The following is a 26,610-nucleotide window of genomic DNA, read 5'->3' on the forward strand; positions in this document are numbered from 1 at the left end:
GGTTCATTGCTTCAGGCTCGAGATGCGCTTGAACGCGATGGGAATTGGACATTATCTTGTGAAGGCAACTTGGTTCTGGCAACGCCGCCGTTTGATATTTTTTCTTGTATTCAGCTAGTTCCACTCTGCCTGCACAAGCTACATTGCGCTGACAAGGCAGGTCTGCAACATTTACCGTATTTTACAACCCAGCGTGAAGCAATGAAGGACGTCCATATTTACAAAGCAGTTGCTATGACCAGGGGTGCCACTTTAAAAACGGTTGGGGCTCAGCCGACAGGACTGACCTAGCCTGACCTCCAGATCTGACTTTTCTTCAGATGTGAGCCACTAATTTGCGTATCGGGGTTTCGAAGCCATATTATTTACGTTCTTCGATTCAAAAATAGTTTGCTGCGGAGGAAGCAACACACTGTATTTTGCAGAAGAATGTGCCCATTTATTTGTAATACACTCGCATTGCAATGTCATTGCAATCCGATGTGAAGCTGCGGTCACGTGAGCTTAGAATGGGTTGTGATCAATGTCAGCACCAGTAACTAGAACGAAACCTGTAACTAACCTGTAACTAAACGAAAGTTACAACGATGCGAAACACCGTTATGAAATTATAGACTTGTTCTCGTTTGTGGTGTTCTGGCAATGGCAATTTTTAACGGCGGTGCCCAAAAAAGCCTATGTCAGTGGCCCAAACTTTAACAGCAATGCGACAGACCGAAAGCATGGCTACATTGAGGGGTGTGAATGTTCATTGAAGTTCTGAGAAACAAATGTATTTTTAAAATTTGCAAAACATTTGTATACAGCATGACTATTTTCATCGTAAAATGGCGTTCATTTGTGGATAATCCACACTTTTTACTTTAAGCTACGCGAAAAAGTAGCGGGCATTTCCACACCGACTCATCCAGCAAGAACATAACCAGTCCTCCCATGGGTGTCGGTTTCTCAGTGATTGGGTGGGCCAGATTCTTGGAAGTCGCTGTAAGAGACAGGTATAAAAACTTATTTAATATAGCGTATTTATGTTGTTAGATTTCTGGCTATGAAGCTATTTCTATCTGGCTATTTCTGGCCAATATATATATATATATATATATATATATATATATATATATATATATATATATATATATGATACATAAATGTAGATGGCTATTCATATAAACTAAACTTGCTACATATCTTTAAGGTCATGTGCGTAGTAACAACAGTCACGTATGGAAGCCTGGCAGTTTCAGTCATCTTCATGTAAATACACTTGTTTTGTGAAGGTTCACAAGACAATTAGAGCGTGTACTTGCACCCTTCCCTTGAACGCTGAAAAGTGAAATGTGTGCACTTCAGTATTTTATCGTTTGGTATATACACTTATGTATTCACAAGAATAGCGCCCAGGCGCGCGGCCAGAGCCTCGGCACTGGAAAGTGGGGCATAACAAAGACAGTTTCTGTTTGATATTTTATATGCATACCATCCATAACTGGAGTAGAAGTCAGAGGCCAGCGTAAAATCAGTTCTGCCTGAAGTTTGTCGCCAAAGCGCTAAATAACTGATTGAAAGATAAACAACTCTTTAAACGACTGCGTGAAATAAATGGTCGCAGCTCTCCACTTTACGAAGGTCCAGTGGATTCTTGCTAATACGATGGATCTCAGAAACTTAGAATTGTTATCTGGGCTTTGCAGGCATATTAAAAACTGCGCAAATGTAGATTGTAGATCGAAATGGTTCAACCATTTGTAGTAACGTGGTCAAACCAGATTTTCCTGGAAGTGCTCAGCATTAAGTCAGTATCGGATACATATTATGTAGCATAGTTATTGCCACGCGCGCTCGCCAATATCGGCAACAAAATCTCGACGTCAGGCGTTGCAGTCTCCTTAGCCCGCGCAATTTCGGTCTGGCAGGTTATATTGAGCCGTGGTCAATGGCCAAGCGAAAATGATGACACTTCTGAAAGAAGTATTTCTGAAAGCTGTAGGATATCAAATCTCGCATTTAGAGGGTAGTCCGAGCGAAAATTTCACACATGCGTGATTTTTAGATCAATGTTAGGGAAGGATTGGCCTCTACAACACCGCAAAGTGCAACTGAAATCTGGTGGTGGAGCTGGGACAGTAAAGGTGAAATCTATATTTTCCGTGTTGCTGTATCTGTTAATCTGTCCAGAGGACAACCTCAAAGTTGTAAAGAAAAATACGCCCGGCCTAATCCTAATTTAAAAAGGCCTTGGTAGCCATCACTTCACGCCAATCGTTCTGGCGCACACGGCGCCCGCCGCCCGGTGTCACTGGCACTGGCCATCGCCGTCCGGTTTTACGGAAGCTGTAACCCAGCCCATTGATGTCCTTGCTCCCGAGATTGCGGGTGCGAAGTTTTTGCTGTGATTTGTTTCATTAGTCGAGTCTGTAAAAGAATAGACGTTCTTGGGCAACGATGGGATATCCTTGTCCGTTTTTAACTCATTCGACCCACTGTATTCAACACTAATGAGACCCCATATGTCTTTCCGGGAAGGGGCCCACTTGAGTAGAACATTAGGGGCACATTACTGTTCCCGGTAGAAGCCTGCATTGTCATTCCGTCTCACCGCGCGGTGTCTTCCGGCTGCCATTCTGGCGACACGGGCGGGATTCCCTGGCCGGTCCGGAGGCCTTTGCAGGGATGCATCATATCACATTGCTCCTTTCCCTCACGGGGGAAACCTTATGACTGGCACAGTTGGCCCCCCATTGGTGCAGGAGCCCTCATTGACGTCACAACATTCCTGATCGCTACAGATTGTCCAATAATTGTTACAGACTCCAATGCTGGAATTGGGTAGGAGGGCCTACTGTTCGGTAGCGGAGTCCTGATTAACGCAGGTCCCTTCCATTGTATCAATGTAAATGCTCATCATAAGTTCTCAGGCTTTCTTTCACTGTCAGAGGACCCGACCAACGCAAGAGGCCTTCCGCCATTCGGGGCTTCGTCTTCGTCCACATTGAGCAAATGTTTCCGGGACCGACTCGGACCCCTGATTGACGCAGAACTCCCCGTTAGGTACTGTGGGCCCCCAGAACTCAGATCGACAGGGAGCTGATTGTTCGGTGTTGGTGATCTCTCGCCGAAATAGAAGAACACTCTGTCTAAGCGGTCCTCAATCGGTGCAAGAGGCCCTGTAACTGACGTTTCAGATCACGGCATTACGGGTGGTGATCCTTAATGTGGCCTACAGCCAGCCTTTCGGGCTCTGCAGTCATCTAATAAAGCACTTGATCTTTGGTCTCGAGAGACCCTTCGGCCCCTGTTCGGGTCCTCTCAAACACCGCTCCTGGCCGACTCGGGGCCGCTTGCTACCACAGGACCCTGTTAGGCACTGTGGCCCCTGACCAACACAGGAGTCTCTCACTGTGTCAAGGACCCCGAACATTGCCCACCACGGACCCCGGTCCCGTTCCTGATTGGGAAATGGTCCAAAAGGCTCCGACGGACACGGAGTCGACTGTTCGGCTCCGTGTCGAGGCCCTGTATGCCAGGGATGGATAATCCTAATAAGGGGGCCCCTGATAGAAGTCTTCTGACTGACGTTTAAGGTCACGGCACTGAACAGCTGCAATACTTCATGTGACGTACAGCCAAGCCTTCAGAACCTTATGCCCTCCAACGGGGCCCTTAATCGTCGGTTTCCGTGGGCCGCCCGGGCCCCTCTTCTGGCCTCATTGAACACTGTCCTTGGTCAGCTTAGGGCTCTTTGCGAACACAGCATCCTCTGTTAGGCGCTGTGGGCCCCTGACAGATGCACAATCCCCGACCAGTGTAAATCGCTGGCCATGCACAGCGGACCAGGATCCCTGAATTCGACCTCCAGTTGGCCTTTTGGACCTTTCGGGCCCTCAAATCGGGCCCTTAATCCTAGGTCACGCGGGGCTCGAAAGGCCCTTCGGAACCGCCCGCTTCAGTTCGAATCTACGGCAGATAAGACGACCATAATGTCAGTGGCGCGCGCAAGGCAAGTTGATTGTAAAAGCGTTGCTAGTTGAGCTAACTCCTCAGTGACCATGTTCGTCTCGGAGGGTTCAGCCTTTGTTCAGAACCGAGTGGCGGAATAATTACATAACATAGCCTGAACCACGCGAGCGTTCGAGCCTCAGAACAAAAACCTCGATCCCCGGCGTTGCAGTCTCCGTGTGCCGGGCGGCGCCAGTCTTTTGTTGACAGCAGGCGTAGTAAGCCGGTGAGAGGATGAAAACGGCAACGTTGTTGAAATAAGCATCTTTGCGCGCTTTAAAATGTCAATTGGTGTATTTGGAGGATGGTCGGGGAGCATGTTTCACCCGCGCAATTTATGTTCTTATGAAAGGAACGGATTAGCATTCACAACACTGCGAACCGGCGCCGGATTTAGCGGTGGAATTAGACAAGTGAACGTAGAACCTGTCTTTTCTTATTGCTGAAGTTTTTTTATGTGTTCAGAGGACATCCTCAAATGCTGCATGTGAAATTTACGCCCCAGTCTAATTTATGAGCGGCATGAATTCACTTTGAAAAGCTTTCGGAAGCATTATTTCACGACGCCGGTTCTCACGCGTCAGGCGCCCGCCGCCAGTGTTGACGCGCCGCTCGGTTTGGAAGCCGCAACCCCCCCATCGGTGTTCTGCTTCTGACACTACGAGCAGGCAGGCTCAAACCTGCTTCTGACACCTACGAGCAGGCAGGCTCAAAACTGCTTCTGACACTAAGAGCACGCAGGCTCAAAACTGCTTCTGACCCTCCTACGAGCAGGCAGGCTCAAAACTGCTTCTGACACTACGAGCACGCATGGCTCAAAACTGCTTCTGATACTACGAGCACGCAGGCTCAAACTGCTTACTGATACCACGAGCAGGCAGGCTCAAAACTGCTTTTGACACCTACGAGCACGTCAGGCCTCAAAACTGCTTCTGACACTACGATGCAGGGAAATGCTAAAACTGCTTCTGACCCTACGGAGGCACGCATGCTCAAAAACTGCTTCCTGACACTAGAGCACGCATGCTCAAAACTGCTTTTGACACTACGAGCAGGCAGGCCTCAAACTGCTGTATGACACTACGAGCAGCAGGCTCAAAACTGCTTCTGATACCACGAGCAGGCAGGCTCAAACTGCTTCTGATACCACGAGCAGGCAGGCTCAAAACTGCTTCTGATACCACGAGCAGGTAGGCTCAAAACCGCTTCTGACACTAGGAGCAGGCAGGCTCAAAACTGCTTCTGACTACGAGCAAGGCTCAAAACTGCTTCTGACACTACGGGCATAGGCTCAAAACAGCTTTTGACACCACGAGCACGCAGGCTCAAAACTTCTGACACCACGAGCATGCAGGCTCAAAACTTTCTTATGCTGTTTGTTTCGCATGTTGCTTCGGGACAAAGATGAGCGCAGTGATGTTACTTTATGAAATCGGTTGGGGAAGATGGGCTGAGCCAATCAAGTTGACCCAACCTGCCCTCAAATCCTAATTTCTTCCCGGATTTTAGCCACTCTAAGTTGCGACACTACTGTCAAAGTTAAACAAAATACAAATATTTGGTGGCTTCCAAAATTGCTCCGATGTTGAGGAATGACTACCCTTTTGAAGTCAATGTGACAATGATAACGATGACATATAGAGATCATAATGCAGATAGTGACAGACTGCATAGAACCTACTTTACCAGCAGCTCAGGCACGTGCTGCATGTCATTGGCCCAATGTTCCTTGTTAAATCAAGCACTTGACCGTCGATCCCGAGCATGCGCGTAAGAAAAGGGGGGGGGGGGCAGCGGGGCCATGCCCTCCCCCCCCCACTTTTTAGGGTGGGGGGCCAGCAATCTTAGCTGCCCCCCCCCCCCACTTTTCAGATTAAGGTTGCATTTGGCTTACTTTTGCACCGCATTAAACATGCATGCCGATTTACCTAGCTCATCAGCCATCTCCCTTAAGATGCGTCATCTTTTTCGTTTGCTCGTTGGCCATCACCTAGTGTTACAGCCACAAGGCCGACGCCGCACAGCCTGGAGACTGCAACGCCGGGCGTCGAGGCTCTTATTGCTATGACTTGCGAATACGCATGTTCAACACCATATTACGTAGTTTTCTTATCAGTAATCAGCTCTGACAGGATCTTGAGCATTATGAGGCGAACATGGGCTGGCCATGTTAATACAAATTAGGAACCCCATTTCATCTGCAATCTACAGTCAGGGAGAACTCAATATCTCTGAAAAACACAGAAAAAAAAACATGGAACTGGAGTCCTATGTGAAAACTATCGGACTACATGCGGTGATCAGGGATGTTGTTGCGTCAATGAGGGTCTCTGTGCTGATCTGGGGCTAACTGCGCGGGTCAGAAGGCCTCCCGTGTCAGGGGTGGGAAACATGTGATATAGTATACCCTTCTAATGACCTTCGGATCGACCAGGAGATCCCGCCCCGTGTCACCAGAATGATAGCCGGAAGACACTTCGAGATGGGACGGAATGGCCCTTCAGCCCTTGATCGGAAGCGGTAATGTACCCCTGGTGTTGTATTCAAGAAGCCCCTTGCCCGGAAGGGAATAAGGGGTCTCATAATTGTTGAGTAGAGTGTGGCTCTCATTATTGTTGAAAAGCGCGGATCGAAATTAATTTTAAAAAATGAGCAAGGTCATGCCACGTTTGCCTGAGAACGCTCATTTTTTCAGAATGTATTATTGAAACAAATTTCATCAAAAGGCTTGAACATGCGCGCCCGCAACCTCGAGAGCAAGGACAAGGATGGTCTGAGTTGCAACTTCCAGTTTCGGCAACTGCAAGTGCCACCAGGACGGCGGGCGCCGTGTTAATCTGTCTTCTGGACAGATAAATAGCTGCGGAAACACGAAAAATAGAGATTTTACCTCCCTTCCAGTTCAACCACCAGATTCCAGCCTCACTTCGCGATGCTTTAGGAGCCAATCCGTTCTTTTCATCAGTCTAAAAATTGCTCGCGTGAAGTATGCCCTCGGTCTGCCTTTTAAATGCAAGATCTGATGTCATGAACCGTCCAATGATATTTTTTCAGAAGCGTCGTCATTTTTGTCCACCCGCTGGCCACAACTTAATGTTAGGCTACCAGGCCGACGCTGCGCCGCCTATGGAGACTGCAACGCCTGGGGTCGTGGCTTGTGTTTCTAAAATTTTCGAATGCGCATGCTCAAAATTATGCCACATAACTTATATTACTATTTGGTTAAAGTGTTTAAAGGTAATCAGTTCAGAAGCGTCATCATTTTCGTGCACCGGAGGGCCACGGCTGAATGTTAGCTACTGGGCTAACGCTCATGCGGACTATGGAGACTGCAACGCCTGGTGTCGAGGTTTTTGTTGCTAAGATTTGCGAGCGAGCATGTTAAAAACACGTCAGATGCATTGTATCACTAATCGATTCTGACTGAATGGTGAACATTTTCAGACAAACAAGGCTTGGCTATGTTAATACAGATTGTTGACCACTCGATTTGCAATCAAATTTTCGGCTTCAAATTTGGATCAAACATATCTATCTACAATCTGCCTTCTCGACGTCCTCAATGTCTGTGGAACTCAGATTAAGAAAATTGATAAAGCTTCTGAATTCTATCGGTTTAGAAAGAGTCAACTAGCCATTGTAAGTTAAGGATGCCGGTGATTTCTTCCATGCAGTCGTTCAACGCCTGATTTCTGCAGTTTATTGACCTCAAAATACAACAGAATTGAGCTCACGGTAGCTCCCGGCTTCTGTTCTGGTTACAAGGTAAAAGTAGCCATAAAACGAAGAAAATCGTGTAACTTGTTAACGAGTAAGCCATATCCGGGGATTTTTTTTTGGGGGGGGGAATCACCATAAGGTGGGCTTATGTCAACCTTGCGTTCCTTCTTGGCAAGGCTCTGGCTATGCTCCTGCCTACTCACAAAAGCAGGTCAATTCGTATACGTGCATGATGGGCAATGAAGTGTCCGTTGGGCCAATTCATACCAAAGCAGACAGCTTCCCGGAGGCTATTTTTCTGCGAGGGTATGGTGTGAGGGAAGATATTTCGGAAAAAGATGCCGTTGCAGGTGTCCAACACGTGTGTCATACACCATGTAGTAGTAACGCTGGTCCAAAAGTATGCAACAAAGCAGCTGTACGATCAGTTCGCAATCAGTCATGCGGGAGACATCCGGGCCAGGGCAGTGGCCGCCGACAGCGGACAGGAGCCGGGCCCAGATAAGGAACATGTGACAGATGGGCCTTATTATGTGGCTCGATTCTTAACAGAGAATCTCCAGTTTTATGGATTTTGTCACATTGTTTTTAGCAGTTTCAAGCTCCCGAAGTTGCTTCCGCCTAAAATGCTGCGACAAGTCTTATCCCTTGAAAAGCAGCCAGCAAAATGAAGGCGCATGAAAAATCTGTCGCACTGTGAGCCATCGATCCTCTTTCAAAATTCTCACCAGCCTAAATCAATGCCGTATTTTGGCATCTACGCTGTGGAGCTAAATGCTTCTTTAATGACCCAAAATACCTACCCGCGCGTGGAATTTCGTCTCCCCCAGGAAAGACTGTCAACATGACAAATAATCTAAACAAGCTGGATAGCCTTATTTGCCAAAGGACAGATGAGTCGAATAGGCAAGATTGTGCACCAGTGATAAACAGCTGTAGGTGCATAGCTAGCATAGCAGCCATGACATTTGAATAAAGGGCGATAACAATCTCCATTTCTATCCCCCCCCCCCTCCCCCGGTCATCGGGCTCGCTTTCCAGAAAAAGGTCCTGAAGTACACCCTGAGCTTGCCCCCCCCCCCCCCCCACTTTTTGAAACGTTCCTACGCCTATGGTCCCGAGGGGCCTTCGGGTCTTTTCGCTACGTCCAACACTGTCCTAGGGTGGTCCTTGGCTCCTAGCCATACAAGACTCTTGTTATGCATTGTAATCCCCAGGTTGACAAAGGAGTCCCTTCATTGTCTCAGGGGCCCCAATTGATGTAAATCGCGGGCCCCGGCATTGTCCCTGTTTGGGAATGGATCCTGAGTCCCAGACCTGACGATGGGGCGATCCGGTGGCAAATCTGTCACTTGTCACTGTCGTTAAGCCTCCATCACACGGGCGCTTTTTCGCAAAATAGGTTAGGGGACTGAGCGGGGAACCGTACCCCCAAATATACTAAAAATAGGTTTTTCTGCCGGATTCGACCCATTTTCCTCTCAACGTAATGGAGTTGGATTCGCATCCCACTGAATAGGAAACTACGCACTTCCCTAATACGTCTCTTGCTCTGCCTCGGCAGGCGATGCTGTAGTTTGGGCACCATTACCATTTTGTTTCGCGTCGTCGTCGAAACTAGGCTCCGTAATCGCCGCAGGGTCGACGTCATGTGGGCTTCAGACGTTGTTGGACGGGCATGGCTTTGGGGGTGAAGAGAGTGAAAAAGCCTGCACCACTGGAGGGAGCTGTGCGCGACTATTAAAGACCGCCACGGGAACCCGCGGCTAGTGGCCGTAAGCGGGATGCATGCTGCAACGCGCACTCGCGTTAGCATATTCAAACACGGCCAATGTTGTTTGGTGGTCAATGTCGGGGCGACTGCCGCCAGAAGTTAAGTCGGCTGGTGTCGATCGTCAAGTTTTCGTAGTTGCTTCCACCGGCTACTGACGTGAAATTGGAGGTCGGACCACTTCAATTGTTCTTTCGAGCATTACCGGCTAAATATTTGCTCACGTTTTTGGGCTCCAACATTTGACCGCCTTGTTTTCAATCCTCGGTAAAACATCGCATCGCATGATGACAAAATAACACAGCTTGCTACAGCCTGTGGATCTTAAAACAGCAATGAATGATGCCAAAACACGTAGACAGTTGCACAAAACTATGCCAGAGTTAATAAGACATATTACTTGTGTGATTAAGAGCATGCATCATGCGAGAAAAAAACAACAGAAAATGCTGAAGTAGACACCGTGCACACCAGGAGCTTTCAGTGTGCTTACGTCAGTAAGTTGCACTCCCCTAAGCATGACGTCGGATTTTTATTTTCTTTGTCCCTTTTACCTTCGAAACGATAGGCAGAAACCTCCTTTAAGACTGATTTACATTTGATCTTCCATCTTGAATACTCTGCTTGCACTCGGGGCTCTGAAGGTTGGGGGAGCAAACTTACCGTTGGGGGGGGGGGGGCAAATGGGGCATGGGGCCCAGCGGCCCACCCAAAATAATGTAAATCGACGCTCGTGGGTTCTCCGTCGCCCAGCGCGTCCGGCCACTCCCTCCCCAAGCCCCCCCCCCCCCCCCCCAGAGTCGAGCGTCTGGCGCGGACTGAAGTGGCGCGCTCGGGGGAAGGGGAGGGGCAGTCGTTGGCTAACACGCTTCATGACTTAAGAAGATCTGCTGTAAAAAAGGACAATTGCCTTACATCGAGGTGTGTAAAAAGGCCGCCAGATGCGCTTCTCGTGTTCTGTCTGGTTGCCGCAAGTTTGTGTCCGGGTTTTACTCGGATGAGAGCATGTCTGACCCTGAGCATGGTGGTGAAGTGGTCCTGATACTGCTGGTGGCGAGCGCCAGGCGGCGCCAGCGCAGCTGCTGCTCTCCTGTGGTCTTATGTGCGCTGCTTGTGACGAGCTGGTCGACAGCTGGTCGACAGCTGGCAGTGCCGTTTCGGACTGCCCAGACTGATAAAATTCCCTGATAGCTCGTTCGCTCAAAATGTGCATAGGGCTTTATCAATTTTGAAATCAGTGCTGATTGTTTTTTTCTGGATGAAACCAGCTGGTACTCGTCGGCACTGTGGTTCCTTTCTTTGTTGGCGTCATTCGCTATACGGTCTGAGCTGGTTTACATATCCATTATTGTGGCGATGCTCTCCGCGTTCTTATATTGCACCAATGTTCATACCGTGGACGCTTGGGGTTTTCACACCTTCGTTAACGGCTATCTTCGAGTCAGGATTGCACGTAAATGATCCTAAGGGGTTTTTAAGCCAATCATTTTTCTATAAAAGATTTTTGCATTTTTGAGCAAAAGTGAATGTTCTTGTCATGGCAAGCATTTTTGCTTCCCATGAAAAGAAAAGCTTTCGTCACTGAGCACTTTTTAATGAATTTTCTTTTCATGGCAAGCCCAGTGGTCATTTAGGATCTTCATTCTTAATTAGCATCGCTTCATTCTTATCACTGCTCCGTAGTAGTTACGCACGCCGGTGCAGTCAGCCCGGTGGTTTTAGAATGGCCTATCCCGGCAAGCATCGCTCCGTGATCTTCCTCACGCAAACTCGACCCCAAAGGCCACATCCTTTGTAAGTAACTGGCGTGAAAAGGGACTCACCATTACTTTTTCATCCCTGCGGTTTCAGTATCGGCAGCTGCCCCTTGCCCTCCCCCTGCGCGCCGCCCCACACCGCGTCAGACACCCGACCCTAGGGGGGGGGGGGGGGGCTTTGGGGAGCGGTGGCCGAGCGCTGCGTTTTCAGGCCCGATTCGGCGCCCGCTGGATGAGTCGGTATGAAAAGTTCTATACGTTTCGCGTGGCTGGAAAGGGATGAAGCATGGATTATCCAAACATCGTGAACATTTTAAATTCAAAACGGTCATTATTTTTACATCTTGATTTCAGAAAAGGTTAACAAGAAATGTACATAATTTTTACGGATTTTTTGGTTTGTTTAATATACCATTTAGGTGCATGGTACATACTTCTCTGGGCAATGTTGTTAAAAATTGGCTTTTTCAAAACATCAAAAATGGGAAAACGTCTACAATTTCAAAATGGTGACTCAAAATGCTGCATTTCTCTCAAATTTGTGTTAAGAGCTAGGTAAAATGCTGTAGACAAAATTTCGTCGAAATCCAGGACCGTTGGGTATCAAAAGTGGCGCTTTAATAGGTGAGTTGGCGTGAAATGACCCAGTATACGGCCCGTCCTGAGATGAAGTTGGAGAATACGATGTAGATATGTTGGTGCGTGTCCAAGTTAATGCATATGCAAGATGTATACAAGCAGGGCCTTTGGGTACCTTTGCAGCTAAACGGTTGCGGTATCTACAGTATGTAGCCTATGTGGACTAATGAAAAGGTCCAAAACTGATCCGCTTCAAACTTGGCTGGTATTAGTAAAAGTAAGGCCGTGTTTAGGCGTATACAGCCTTGGTACAGGTAAGAAGCGGTAATCTGGAAACATACCGAAGGCACGCAAAAGCCACTGTACCACAGGTAAGGTGTAGGCCGGGCAAACTGAAACGGTGCACACATTGGGAACGTCCTGTGGGATGTTAATGCTAAACCTGCCTTTAAATGTTCCTTTGATGAATTCGTCCACATGTGCCACCTTTGAATCATTTGTTTTCCTTTGCAGTACCATTTCCCACTAGCCTGGTCAGAAACTAGGTGATACTGAAAATTCGGGCACAACTCAGAGTTTCTTTTAAATTCCAAGCAATGAATGCATGACAGCGCATGTTGAAGATCTCCCAGCATTTACAGACATAGCATATTGCGGAGTTGGCACGGCATAGAAAGGTAAGCCCTTTGTACCAGCATCAGAAGACAGGGATCTCGTTTGGTCCCAACTTGAACCGTACAAAAACCGGAATAAACAGGACCGAACCCCATCATCTGTCGACAGGTTTTTAAAAGTAGTCAGTAAATGTTAGTTCGAAGGCGATACAAAAGTCGCACTCTATGTTTCAAGCAGCAAGTGCCCACGTCATAGCACTACATTACCGGATATGAGTCCAAAACCGGTCTGCAGCCCAGACCAGGCATTGAGCATATAAAGTGCAGCCCGTGGCTTTGACTCTACTGAAGTCCACGTAAGACGCACTCACGCGGTCCTCGAACTGAATATTAAAGAGCATGTTTCTGTATGTAAACGTTCTCGACGAGTCCTGCTTGTAAATCGTTCTGAAATGTTGCTGCCGATCAGTTGCATCTCCTCAAGTCGCATGCTTTTCGAGCCGGATTGCAAATACACCTGCCATGGATCTCTAAAAAGTATGTACCCAGCACAACCGTAACAGCTGATTAATCGCAATTCCAGCAGCCTACGCGGTCATCTCTACTCAACACACATTGCGCACAATGTTTTGTGTATTACTACAGCTCTTCCCTACCACAACAAACGAAATAAATACACTTATCCACAAATATGGGACATCACACATGCGAGCGTTTCCATGACACGGCAACCCCAAGCCGACGGTCCTCGTTACCGGTAGGCGCCCGGTGCGCCTGGTCCGACATCCGCTCGCTGTGCGGAGGAACCTGGTCCGCCCCGAGCTGAGACCCGATGGCTGGCACATAGCGCCGGCGGTTCAAGTTTTTTAATGGCAGACGCTGGTGGGTGGAGCAGGCTCCGAACAGCTGTGGATGGCTGTAACTCACTCCCGGCCTGACTCAGTGTCGAGCGCCCCATTTAGCACTCGCGGCGTCCCGTAACCTTGGCTAGCAGTCTGCCTGTACCGGTGGCATGACAGGTCTTCAATCCCTCTGCGCAGTTCTCCTTCTGGTGTCCGTAACATGGCTCCAAGCTTTGGCCGCTGACGAGCACCCGGCTCCAGCTCAAGTGTCTGCCTGTGACGACAGCTGAAGACACAGCGCTCAGCGCGGGTCATCGAGACGCCGGTGCTCTGGCGGCAGCTGGCGGCACATCGCCCAGCGCGAGTCACCGAGACCCCGGTGCTCTGGCGACAGCTGGCGACACAGCGCCCAGCGCGAGTCACCGAGACCCCGGTGCTCTGGCGACAGTTGGCGACACAGCGCCCAGCGCGGGTCACCGAAACGCTGGTGCTCTGACGACACCTGACGACACAGCGCCCGGCGTAGGCTACCGAGACGTTGGTGCTCTGAAGACACCTGACGACACAGCGCCCGGCGTAGGCTACCGAGACGCTGGTGCTCTGAAGACAGCCGACGACACAGCGCCCAGCGCGAGTCACCGAGACGCCGGTGCTCTGACGACAGCCGACGAGACGACGCCAGCGCGGCGCGCAGAGCGCAGCTTCTGACGCCGCGCTGTCGAGCGTCTGCTGGCCCCGTCTGCCGCGGCCAGCGCCAGGCCGTCTAATCAGCACGACCAAACGTGGCGTTCCACGGACCTGTCCGCTCCGCTCCGAGGACTCTCCGCCGCGCCGCTGGCAGAGCATCACGGGTTGGGCGGCTGTGAGCCGGCCGGCTCCATAAATTCACGCAAACGGCGGGTAATCGGCCGCTGTTCTGAGATCTGCCTCGGGCGCCACCGAGTGACGCCGATGAGGTGTAGATGACCGGTGGCGCCGCGCCGGGCGTGCCTCTGAGAAGCGCCCCGCCGCCCCTGACACTGTCTGGGTGCGGAGTGACCTACGCGCCACCTGTTGTCGTCCATCCGTCTCGCCCGTGTCACGGAACGTGAGAAGGCAGGATGCTAACCAGCGCAGCCTGACCCGCGGCAGAGATGAGCAGCACCAATGGGTTCAGCGTACTGGCGACCTCAGGTAACGTTTGCTTGAGCGACACCGCCGGTCCGTCTCTCCGACCAGGTGTTGCCTTCGCAAACCAATTACCCGCGCGCGACTGGACCTGACCGAGGGACATCGATCGTGACATCTAACTTCACCACTGAGCGAACGGTGCAATCTTGAGAACCCACCCCCAGCGCACGAGAACGTGGACACCGGCCATGAATTCAACAACACAGGATCGGCGGCTCACAAAATTCCAAACACACGCCAGCCAGTCGAGATCCCTCCTCGCAGCGAGTACACTAACGCACGGGGAGCTGCACGAGCGGTGCGGGACGCCGGCCGCCTATCGGCGGGCGACCCAGGACTGCGACGACACTAGCGCCATCTCTTGTCGACCCCGGAGCTTGCTGTCGCTGAGCGACGCTTCAGCGGGACGCCTCGGGCGTGGAGAGGTCGACTCCGATCACGCAGCCACGCGTGGAGCGCAGCAGGCGCCGCAGCCGCTGCTGGTACTGCTCCACGAGCACGCGCGACGGCCCGTGGCGCACGTGCTTCACGTGGCACGCGCCGTGCTGCATGCCCGACATGCAGTCCAGGAACTCCTGTCGGCACGGTCGATGTCGGTTGTGCGCGATCATGACGGGGGTCGGGGGAGGAGGTGCGGTAGTCTGGTCTCGGGACGCGCAGACGGTAAGGATGGACCGGGGCATGGAACCAGTCTCGAGCTGCCATTTTTGACGTGTGGGTGCACCAACGCAGTCGGTGTTGGACACTGGTCATCTGCAGGTGTATGGCATTTCAATTTTGATCGCCGTATCCCGGGGCAGGCAATAATTTGGAAGGTAACGCTGGCGTCACGAAAGGGAACATCATCGCACGCATGCATCGCCGTTGGGGACCGGTGGGCCGACGCGAAATATTTGGCTCGCCATTTATCGTCGGCAGCATCTGGAAAAATTAACGTACTCATTGTGCTATCAATGGTAATTGAAAGCCGAGGAATTCATCACGTGTGCTTACGCACGTCGGATATAATTGAATTGCCACCTAATTCTGAAGGCAAAATTAAGCAGCAAGACACCATGCACAGCTGCATGCGTTGTGAAGATGCATTTAATGGGTTACGTCGCTTATAACGTGCATTTACCTCTTTGGTCGAGCACCTGTTGTCAAATCCAGAATCTGAGGAGAACTGGGCGATGAGACGATTTCCGCATCTTCGCAAAGCCTTGAATAGGCAGATTTCTGCGAATAGGTCACATGGTCAGGTTAAGGTTATATTTTAGAATAGAAGCCACGGGTTATTTTCGTGGCAATCGCAGTGAACGTTGCGGGATTAGGTAGAACAATATTAAAGGGAATGTTCCAGGTTCAAATAATTTGAAGCAGCCGTATTATGAAATAAGCTAAAATGGTAACCGATGGTAAAGTTCATATGATTTAAGTTGAAAAGTCTGCTCTAGACAACACAGCTCGATTTATTTTAATTATACGTTTAACACATTCAGTCAATAGGTTCCTCAATACGTCATTGTTTGATTGCGCAATGGAACATTTGCATGAAGTTGAGGTGCTGCCAAACTAGCCGTACAAAATGGCCACCGTGGCATTCATTTGCAGTACTTCAAACTCGCTAATAGACTGTAGCACGGCGCTGGAAGCGTTTGCAGGGCGAAATATCGTTGTGTGCTCCCTTTTGGCTCTTTCTCGTGGTGTCCTTGCATATTTGTCCGTGAGTTTAAGAAGTTTACCTGCATTCACATCTTCGGTTGTGGCGCAATTCTTATGATATTCGATTACGAGTAGCATTTCCGTTATAACTAGTCACGATGTTCAAGTTCTCATCTTAGGTACCACACAACGTCATTCGTGATTGAGACTTGCACAGCTTGTTCAACATTGGTCGAGTGTCAACTGACGTCCCACGTACTTGGAAATCGCGCTCACGGACTCCAGATCTCAACAGCTTGACGATGTTGTTCTTCCCGGGCTTCAACGTCGCATGGCCCATGAGGTGTTAGGTTTGGAATGACGTTGCTATCGCGTCATGCATGCCCGAATGGCTTTGAAATAGCCTGTACGGAATAGTCTGCACATCATCGCGGGCGTGTGGCTCAGAGGCTAGAGGGCTTTATGTCTTAAGAATTGCAGGGTTGTGACCACAACGAATGATCTTCAAAGTTGCAATTTCAGTTAAAACCCCCTATACAAATGTGGAACACTCCATTTAAGCTCATTAGCATTCGTACCCGATCGTGGGGCTGTCCATTGCTGGTCAAAAAGTTACATCTGGTGTTTACATAAGAAAACAAAACTCAATAACTTCCCAGAGTATGTTACGCGTCGTATATATAGATATAGATATGAATATATATATATATATATATATGCATTGCAGTTTTACTAAAAACCCTTCAGTAATACGCGTATGATGAATCATTGTTTAATATTTGTGCTGTGGACTATAATCCATAATGCGTATGGTGTAATGCGTGCAAACAAGCAGATATGTAGGTACATGGTATACGTATTTATATATGTTGCATTATTGTATCAACTATGCGTAATATGCTAGGCATTATTACTACAACGTTTTATGCAAGGTAAGACATATATATATATATATATATATATATATATATATATATATATGCATATATAGATAGATAGATAGGATAAACAGATGTGTGTGTATATATGTAGTGTATATGTATATGCATGCGTGCGTGCGTGCGTGCGTACGTGCGTGCGTGCATACGTGCGTGCGTGCGTGCGTGTGTGCGTGCGTGCGTGCGTGCGTGCGTGCGTGCGTGCGTGCGTGCGTGTGTGTGTGTGTGTGTGTGTGTGTGTGTGTGTGTGTGTGTGTGTGTGTGTGTGTGTGTGTGTGTGTGTGTGTGTGTGTGTGTGTGTGTGTGTGTGTGTACACATTCATTTATGTATATGTGTATAACATAAAATGTGATTCGTGATTGGGTGTTACACAGCTTACACAACAATGATTGAATGACTTAATATACGTTGATATGCATTGAGCATACATATATATATATATATATATATATATATATATAATATCTGTTCTTTTCCGTCCGATTTAGTTGGTGTTTTTAAATCAGTCCTTTTGACATCTGCCTCTCAAGTCATACCATTTCTGTTGTTTAGACGCTTCTTCTTCATCATCGTCTTGTGATGTATGTGCTGAAGATGCAGCAGATGTTTGAGATTGGCGTTTTTCCCAGAGAGGAGGTCTTTTGAGGTGCCATAGTCTCGATATGCTGGGCTGTATCGGTCGTCATCGAAATTATCACTGTAATAAAAGCATCAGCATCAGTGGCATGAGGCATTGGCTCATGGGCGTTAACGCATTTGAGAGATAGCGGGAAGGTCTGAACCTGGATAGCACATTCTGGTCCAAAATGACGTGTTAATGTGTGGAAAATTGCAAACATGTCTGTGTTTTCGTGAGAATATGGGAGGCAAAAGACTATTTTAGTAAAATAGCCGCTTGCTCTCTAGCCGTCATTAGTGGGAAATTAGAACTTGGGGCATCCGCATAATCACTATCATTGACATCATCACGACACAGACGGCTGTCAAGACTTGTCAAGACAAGACAAGTGACTAGACGAAACAAGATGACGAGACCCAAAGTGACACAATTTCATTAAATGGTAAATGCATGGCTGTGCTGCGCGGTGGTACTTCACGCGATAACCTTCACGCTGGTGCCTCTTACGGACTCGGCGGCTCTTCCGTATTTCATCCAATTTTGGGAATCGTCAAGCTGTGGCAGTTTTCGTTTCATAAAAGGGTGTTGTGCGATAGTCTTCGAAATTATAGGAACACAAATCAAAACGAAACCAATCCTTTACGAGGTCTCAACACAGGCTGAACGAGATATGTATCGGCCTCCACCTCCCAGCTAATCTCTTTATCTCTAAGGAAATATCCCGATCTCCATCCCGATGCCTGCCATCCTGCAAAGCAAATTAACCAATAGCTGTGTTCAAACGTTGCTGAAGCGTGTTCTTGCACAATGTGACCCCGCGCTTCCACGACGTTCCGCATATCGTAGCCTCGAGACATAGGTAACCACTTGTTCGCCCACCTGCTTCCTTCTGCCTGCATGATTTTGTGACGCGGAAATATCCTCCCATAGCCGCATCAGTTCTAGACGGAGCCAGAATGTAGGGCGATTTGCTTTGACTGAGATATCTTACACGTCGCCAACGTGTTATCCTCAAATCACCGTTTCACAACGAACTTTTATTGTTCCCGGTGCCCTTGAAATCATTGGAATATAACGGACGTTAAACAGAATGCTTCGCTGCCAGAACCAGTTTGCTTTCGCCGACAGCGCCGTACTTTTTTAATACAGTGTTTTGTAGCACGCAAAATATGTGCATTATATATATATATATATATATATATATATATATATATGTAACTATATATACATACATATTTATATAAACACATATATACACATACGTTATACATGCGAGCATAATTACCCGCAGGTTCACTGACCCCTTCCCGCTGTGCGAAGCATTAGACCTGAGTTGGGGTTCTCGGGTCTGCACTCTTATCCCTGAGTCATAAGTACCCTGGCCGCAAACGAGAGTTACATGCAAGTAGTCTACCGTTTCACGTGGCGGATGATGTTCTTAGCTTCTCCAAGACAATTTTACTGGTCGATTCACTTAGGTCGCTGAAATGCAACAGCTCACAGCCTATCACTGTTGCAAGACGTGCCCAAATATTACGTGGTCTGAAAAAAACCGATGAAATGCTGCGCATGTACTCAGTTCCCGCCAAAACAGGCCTCAGAAATACAAAACTGTCGGCGGAAGGCAGCCCCCCTCTCCCGCCAATCATGTTTTCAACAAGCGTCACCGCAACCTCTGCTCGATCGGTGCGTACAGAACACCGAGGCCGCTCTCTCGCGGGTAACGCAGCCCACCGTACCGCGAGCGTCCCGCCGCGTCACGAGCCGCTGCTGTGCCGTCACGTCACACGGTTACCTGTCGCGCTGGGTGCGCTCGTGTCTGAGCACGTTGGCCAGGCTGGTGATGCGACGGCCCTGACCCCTGAGACGGCGGTGCCAGGAGCCGTCGGCGGCGCGCAGACACAGCAGCAGCGCCAGCAGCAGAACGGACCGGCCTGAGGCGCGCATGGTCTGCGGAGGGGAGACGCGCTGAGTCAGCGGAGCAGGGCCCCGGTCGGGCAGCACGCGCGGACTAGGGGAAGCCCTCAGGTCAGCAGGGGCCGCGCGTCACACGGCTGCCGTGGACTCGGGTCACGCAGCATGTTTAGCGCAGGCTGCACAGATCATGGTACAGGCAGCAGCGAGACGAAGATCTTTGGAGCGGTGTCTTGGCTCGTTCGCTTAGTTGGTCAGCATCTTCCTTAGTTACTTCGAGCCATTCGAGACATCCAGAAAAAAGCCGCTTGTGGAAACGGAAGGCGTTCTGTTTAAAGTTTGAGCCTCATTTGCTGGTTACAAGTTCCCAGCAGCATGCAAGCGAGCAACAGTGGCATTTGCATGATGCTGTGATTAGACGCCTTCCCTGCGCCGCTTTAAACGTTCTCTCACGTTCTCTTGTTTGATCGTTGATAGATGCTTGGCATGCCCAGCTTGAGCACATTATTTGTCTCTCTTTTTCCAGCGCTCGATTTTTATTGTTTTTCTTCCGATGCTGGAAGAGGCACAAACAACCATTTGACTAATGTGGTGTGTAGGGAATCGACAAAGTACATAAGTGGTTTGCAAACCCGGTACAGTTTCTCCCATTGGGTCACCTCCGTCATCTCAGATGATGCGACACGAAGGAATAAACGTAACAAACCCTCTTGCATTTCATGGTCGTTAAGTGACACTAAGCGACTAATCACGAGACGAAAGTAACGATGCCTCAAAAGGACAGCGCTCGTTAATCTCCTTGAAAGCTTCCTGGTAACTCGCCCCTGTGTTGTTGGCCGCTTGTTGCGTCAAGCCATGGACTCAGTGGCTGCTCAAGTCGGCCCCACCATGACTTATAATTAGCAATAACGACATTAATGTATTAATGTTATGGTGCCGGAAGCAATACACGTAATAGCGCATCTGGCAGCAAAAATAAAAGCACGACAGAATTTACTAGGTACAAATGGGTGAAAATATTTTCCTGCCTAAACGTTCGGCTAAGTCCGATTTGCATGCGACGAATTTCGCCTGACATTCTTCCGCGCGAAGAATCAAGCATCCCTGATATCTTAGAAACTGCCGAACCGGTTTCTGGTGGAGGTATTAAACATACGCCCGTAGTCGAAACCACCTTTTCTTTCCGAAACCGTTATCATACGGCGTCAGTGTGGCACTCAAGAGGTCAAGAAGCCCTGAAATTTAAACTGATCTTTCTCCACAGAACCAAGCATCTCATACTCCCGCATTCCTTTCCACTTCAATGCCACGATTACGATCCGCCCAAAAGTGTATGTGTACTGCGCGGTCTAATTTGGAGTCAGTGTTGGATGCAGAGTCCTCAAAATTATGCGTTAATAAAATGAGATGTTAGTGAGTAAATCGTTGCAATGCAGATTTTCCCAGCAACAAGCTCTGCTTAGCTGGGTGGACTCCCTGGACATCCAGCTCAAAACCCAGCACAAAAATGACCAGGTAATTGCCCCCTCCGACTTGTGACTGTATAGCCCTTACTAACACGGGGAATTGAGTGGTTGTAGATTATTGGGCGGTTGTAGCGGGCTGTCATTAGCTGACTTTGGCTAATGACTACTTTAAGCCTTTCATCTATGATTTTTCCCCACCTATCACATAACACAATTCCTTCGGGTCTGCTCCACCTCTTCGCCTGTTTTTTTTTAACGTTTGTTTCATCTTCCTAGCTGGGAGTTCCGCGACTTGATTTTATGTTTTCTGGTGTTAACGTACGGTTTACTGCGTCGCTGGGATTGCGGGAGGGGCACTCCTGGTTACCTGTTCTTGGGTAACGGCGTAGAAAAAAAGCAAATCGGTGTTTGTTGTCCAGCCTCACACTGTGAAAGGTGAATGTGAGTCCAGTCCTGGCAAAGGCTCGGATCAGTGGCGGATGAAGAATATACGAAATGGGGAGATGGGAGGAAAATATCATTAGCGCAGTCCTTAGATGCGTATAAATCATAAACGCTACCTCTCTTTTTAATATGTGTTGCACTGCCACCGGCTCTGCCGCTTGATTCAGTCGTCTCTGCAACTTTTGACCTCTGTCGCGATGCCGTAGCCGCTTTGTTATCAACAAATAACCTGTTCAAAACTTTCCTGATACGTACCTAAGCATGAATGTATGAGTTCTATTATAGCATATATGCCCCTACCCCTGTCACATATAGCCCTTACCCTGGCACGTATAGCCCCAGTGCTGTCACATATAGTCCCTGCCCTGTCGCATATATCCACTGCTCTGTCATATATAGTCCCTGTCCCCGTCACATTTTTTACACTTATGCCATGTTTTTGCAGTCGGCACCGAGCACTAGGGCAGGAATAAGGTAGCAGCCATTACATGGACAGACTGATTTCGGTACCGAAAACAACGTCGATTCATAATGGCCATGTATCCCTTCCACTCCTTTCCACTCAGCATATGACAATGCAGTATTCAGCAAGTACGCTGGAAGATTGTTCGTAGAACATTCGATTATACAAGATTTCCTATCGAGTATAGGGTTTCCTTGGTGAGAAATGACCTGTCATTGCATGCCTCTGAAAGCCCGCATTCTCCTCAGCAAAGTAGGGTACAAATTTGCGTCAGGATTGAGTTGATGCCGAATTGGTGGTCGAGAAAAGTCAACAGATTTCAACGCTGCAGCCGGAATGGCTTGGGGTGGCGTGAGGAAAGCCAGAATCGGGCCGAATCGGGGCCCACGCAAAAAAAGGGCCAAGCTTACTACCCAATCAGTTCAGAGCCCTGCTACAAGCCTAAAAAACAAGCTTGGATTCACACACAAAAGTTTGCAGTGCAAGTTTGCATTAGGTGAGAATGGGCACAGCAATGCCCATATACGTGCCTGCGATCACAAAACAGCGACGCAGCCTCTGCAACCTGTAACGGCCACGAGCACCGCCGCGGTCGGCGTAGTTCCCGTACTTCCCAGGTTCGAGTGGAGGTATTGCCCGCCCTCACCCAGGGGCGGACTCAGCACCGGATCTTGGGAGGTACCAACATCCGGTTGGGTGGCCAGACTCCAAGTCTGGTACCAGCCACACTAAAATCAAGCTGGTGTTTTCCATCGTCTTAGGAGAGATTGTGTCCCGGTTGCCCCCCCCCCCCCCCCCGCGCCTCCCGCGCCTCCTTAGACCCGCCTCTGACCGTCAGTTAATGGGTCGCACGGGTCCGGCCGGAAGAGTCACATCCGCGTGAGCCCACACCGCGCCGCGGGCCTGGGAAGGCCGGTCAGGCGGGGCGCGGCCAGTGCCGCACCGCAGCGGCAAGTCGGGCCGTCACCCGATGACGCCGGCCCGGCCCGCCCGGCCGCGACCGCACGTCGGGCCTTCCCGGCGCAGCGAGGCTCTGGTCCGGGCGGCCAGGGCCTCCGGGGCCGGTGCTGGCGTCCGAAGGCCGGCTGCCGGCGCGCTGGGAGCCGACCGCCCGCGGGCGTCCCGGTGCAGCCTCACGGTCGCCCCTGATCGGCTGTAAACCGTGCAGCGAGGTCGCCAGCGTCCGGCCGCGCTGGGGGTGACGCCGATGGGCCGTCTGGAGACGTCAGCGGGGTGTCTGGGCGGGAGTCCGGCCCTGAGGCCCGTCTGAGGACCCAGTCTGAGGCCCGCCTGTGTCCTCGTCTGAGGCCTGCTTGTCCGCATCTGAGGCCTGCTTGTGTCATCATCTGAGGCCTGCTTGTGTCCTCATCTGAGGCCTTCCTGTGTCACGATCTAGGGCCTGTCTGTGTCATCATCTGAGGCCCGCCTGTGTCCTCGTCTGAGGCCTGCTTGTCCGCATCTGAGGCCTGCTTGTGTCATCATCTGAGGCCTGCCTGTGTTATCATCTGAGGCCTGCTTGTGTCCTCATCTGAAGCCTTCCTGTGTCACGATCTAAGGCCTGTCTGTGTCATCATCTGAGGCCAGCCTGTGTCCTCATCTGGGGTCTGTCTGTGTCATCATCTGAGGTCTGTCTGTGTCATCATCTGAGACCTGCCCGTGTCCTCGATGCGACACCTGTCTAGGTCAATTCAAGCGCGAGACTCACTTTAGCCGCAGTCTGAGACCTGTAGTCCGCGTCTGAGACCTATGGTCCCCAGTCTGAGACCTGTGGTCCGTGTCTGAGACCTGCGGCCCGCGGTCTGATACCTGTGGTCCGCAGTCTGATACCCGTCTTCACGCTATCTGGGAATCCACGTGGACTGCGTGTCGTGGCCGGCGAAAGCTCCCCGTGTTCATGTCGTTCATGGCATTTGGGCCTCGCCTGGATCCGTATGAACTCATGGACTTAGGGATGGTCATGACCTGTGGTTACGTCTAACTGTATCCAATTACATCGCTAATTGGGCCCATCCGGATGTTCGTTTCGCACTCGAGCCTGCCTGGTGGGCGAAGCTGCCTGCTTTCGCCGCGATCCGGCGCCACGCAGGCTCAGCGGAGCTTCTGGGAGACTTCCGCGAGCGGTGCCGTCCACCTGGCTTCGTGAGGACGGACTTCCCGCCTCGACAGATCAGGTGATGACCTCCCGGCGTGTGACGCGATGAAGCCCACAGATAAGGAGCATCTAGCGACTGGTTCCTGCAGCGGCTGCACGACACCCGACAGCGGCGGGTCACTCCCGCGCCGCGAGGGTCGGCGCCCCGCCCGCGCGGCGGCGCCCGTGAGCCGCCTGGCGACACTGTCCCGGGCACGTGGCCGGAGCGGCGTCCGGCCGGCAGACGGCTGCAGCAGATCACGGACCGCGTAATCGGCTTCGTGATCCGTCCCGCCATGCACGGGATGCAGGTGTGCTCAACGCGGCGCTCGGGTCCGGTCCGGAGACGGTCCGGCGGGTTTGCAGCGGTGGGCGCGGCGGTGGGCGGGGAAAGCGCCGGTCCCGCCGACCGCGCCGCTGAGGTCATCCGGGTCAGGTCGGCGGATTAAAAGGAGGGGCGAACTGGACCGGGCACCGTTATCGCTCGGAATTATAGGCTGTGGTGGCCGATGGCCGCTGCGGAGCGGCGAGTCATATCCAGTTTTGACGTCGTGCGATTGTGTAATTGGCGCAAAGATCGCGCCATGGGTCTTCTGCTGTGCGCCATTCTTCTTTCGTTTTCGCAGGAACACATCGCATGCTGTGGCGTGTTTGAGAGACACGTAATGGTGCACGAGCGATCGTTTGGAGCCGAGACGTACTCGGGACGTAATTGGCTGTGAAAGACGACCTTGGAACAACATGACAAACAGGGCGCGTGATTAGCAAGTGTCGCTAGATCAATCCTGTGAAATAGCTGCCATCCAAATCTTCGCACAAAAGCTGTGAAATTTGGCTCTTTCATTGGTTCTCCCATTTGAAACTGTCATTTTAAGAGCTACGTGGACAGTGATAAGCCCAATAAGGGGAGGAGGAGGAGGCGCCGTCATGCGACCCGGGAAGTTGAAAATGCAGAGTTTTTCTCATTAGCTTTTGTCTTCAGATTTCAGGTTGATCTACGAGTGGTTGGCGTGATATGCTGAGCTTGCCCTCCTCAGATTAGGTGTTAACCCAGTGCTCCATGCCCCTGGTTAATCCGCTGACTGCAACCTACGCAACGCACGCTAGTGACGGCTTATATTCTGAGGCTCGATGTCAACATTGATCTCGCATGGCCCCTAATACTTCTGCTTTCACCAGAACGCGGCCAGTGCAAGTCCCTGTTGTCCATGTTGTCCGTGTAGCCACATGACAACCTTGCACGAGCGAACCGCGGTCATCGTGAGCCCAGCTTTCAATCACACGAGAGCTCCGCCGTGCTGTCCCGACATTTTACATTTTGTTATGAGATCCAGGCAACTTCCTGATGACGCGGCGCAAGCGCACCTCTGCCGTCGTCAGGTATCGCGGGCGTAAGCGGGTGATAGCCATCTGGTCTGGTCTGCACCAGCTGACAGCCGTGGGCGCCCCGACTTCTGACGTCAATGCAGCTTCACAGCCTGACGGTTTGGCTGTAAATGTACGCGTGTTTATGAACATGCCGAAGCTCGCGCTGTGCTCGGACTATGGCATCCCGAATGCTCGCACTATCTGTGTGTCGCATCTGCTCATCGTCTGTCTTCCTCGTCATTGGTCGCATCATTCTGATTCGCTACCTCACGTCAGTGCGTGACACCTCGCCGCCAGTCTCCCCTGAGTAAGCGACTTGTCATTGGGGCTCAGTCCAGCGCACGCCGCTTCGTTGTCGGTCTCACTCGAGAACGTAACCTCCTCCCGAAGTCTCATCTGATCAAGTAACTTACCGTCGTCAGCCCTGCCTGACAACGCAGCTGTCTTTAGTCCCATCTGAGGAAGTGACTGGTCCGTTGGACTCAGTTCCACCAAGTCAGTTCCACCTTAGTACGTGTCTTTCCGCTGTCGATTTCACCTCAACATGTGCATCTCTGTCGTAATCTCACGTGAGAGCGTCACAGCCACCTGCGAGCGTGACTCCCTGCCATCAGTCTCACCTGAGGACGTGACCCCCTGTCGTCAGTCTCACATGAGAACGTGACTCCCGCCTGCGCACGTGGCTCCCTGTCGTCAATTTCACCCGAGAGCGTGACTCCCTGTCCTCCTTCTCACCTGTGAACGTGACTCCATGTCGTCAGTCTCACCTGAGAACGTGAGTCCCGTCGTCAGTCTCACCTGAGCCGTTGCTTGGCCTGTCTTCAGTATGGCCTCAGTCGCGCGTGTCTCGCTGCCGTCGGCTTCGCGCCCGCGCCTCCAACCCAGCCGAGCGCCTGCGATACACTGGCGCTCTCTCCGCCGCGCCGTACTCCCACGGTCCGAGGGGCACAGTGGGCGGGGCCTCTGCCGCTTCTCGACTCGCGTGAACCTCCCCCGGCGTGCCCGCGGGCTGTGAGCCAGCGAATGGGAGGTGGGGGGTGGGAGAGTGTGGCGTGGGAACCGTTAGAGGTCGTGGATGCGCTCTTAGGTGGGAGCCTAGGAAGCCGATTTGATTGGTGGCTGTTATTCATGCGAATGACGGGAGTGCTGCTTGAGGGGCTGATAGAAGCTGCATAA

At 50.7% G+C, this 26,610-nt stretch overlaps 1 protein-coding gene across 1 annotated transcript; it reads right to left on the reverse strand.

Annotated features, from left to right (window-relative positions):
* Nucleotides 1–13,059: 13,059 nt before the first annotated feature.
* LOC119098816 (uncharacterized) lies at nucleotides 13,060–26,316 on the reverse strand. The gene is made up of 5 exons (XM_037221862.1): nucleotides 26,233–26,316; nucleotides 19,444–19,598; nucleotides 17,566–17,726; nucleotides 15,567–15,664; nucleotides 13,060–15,021 (listed from the first exon to the last, which is right to left on the reverse strand). Exons 2-5 carry the CDS (start codon nucleotides 19,593–19,595, stop codon nucleotides 14,845–14,847), a joined length of 588 nt encoding a protein of 195 aa, XP_037077757.1. The 5' UTR covers nucleotides 19,596–19,598; nucleotides 26,233–26,316; the 3' UTR covers nucleotides 13,060–14,844.
* Between the last annotated feature and the right edge of the window lie 294 nt (nucleotides 26,317–26,610).

This window comes from Pollicipes pollicipes, unplaced genomic scaffold, assembly GCF_011947565.3.
Source record: "Pollicipes pollicipes isolate AB1234 unplaced genomic scaffold, Ppol_2.1 Scaffold_4740;HRSCAF=5597_pilon_pilon_pilon, whole genome shotgun sequence".
Classification (NCBI taxonomy): domain Eukaryota; kingdom Metazoa; phylum Arthropoda; class Thecostraca; order Pollicipedomorpha; family Pollicipedidae; genus Pollicipes; species Pollicipes pollicipes.

Bases quoted from the DNA above. Each gene is read 5' to 3' on its own strand.
- LOC119098816 (XM_037221862.1), bottom strand. From the start codon at position 19,595: ATGCGCGCCTCAGGCCGGTCCGTTCTGCTGCTGGCGCTGCTGCTGTGT. The intron at 17,727-19,443 runs GTAACCGTGTGA...CTTTTATTACAG, and splicing joins GAGCGCACCCAGCGCGACAG to TGATAATTTCGATGACGACC. The intron at 15,665-17,565 runs GTATGACTTGAG...ACCTATTCGCAG, and splicing joins GCGTCTAAACAACAGAAATG to AAATCTGCCTATTCAAGGCT.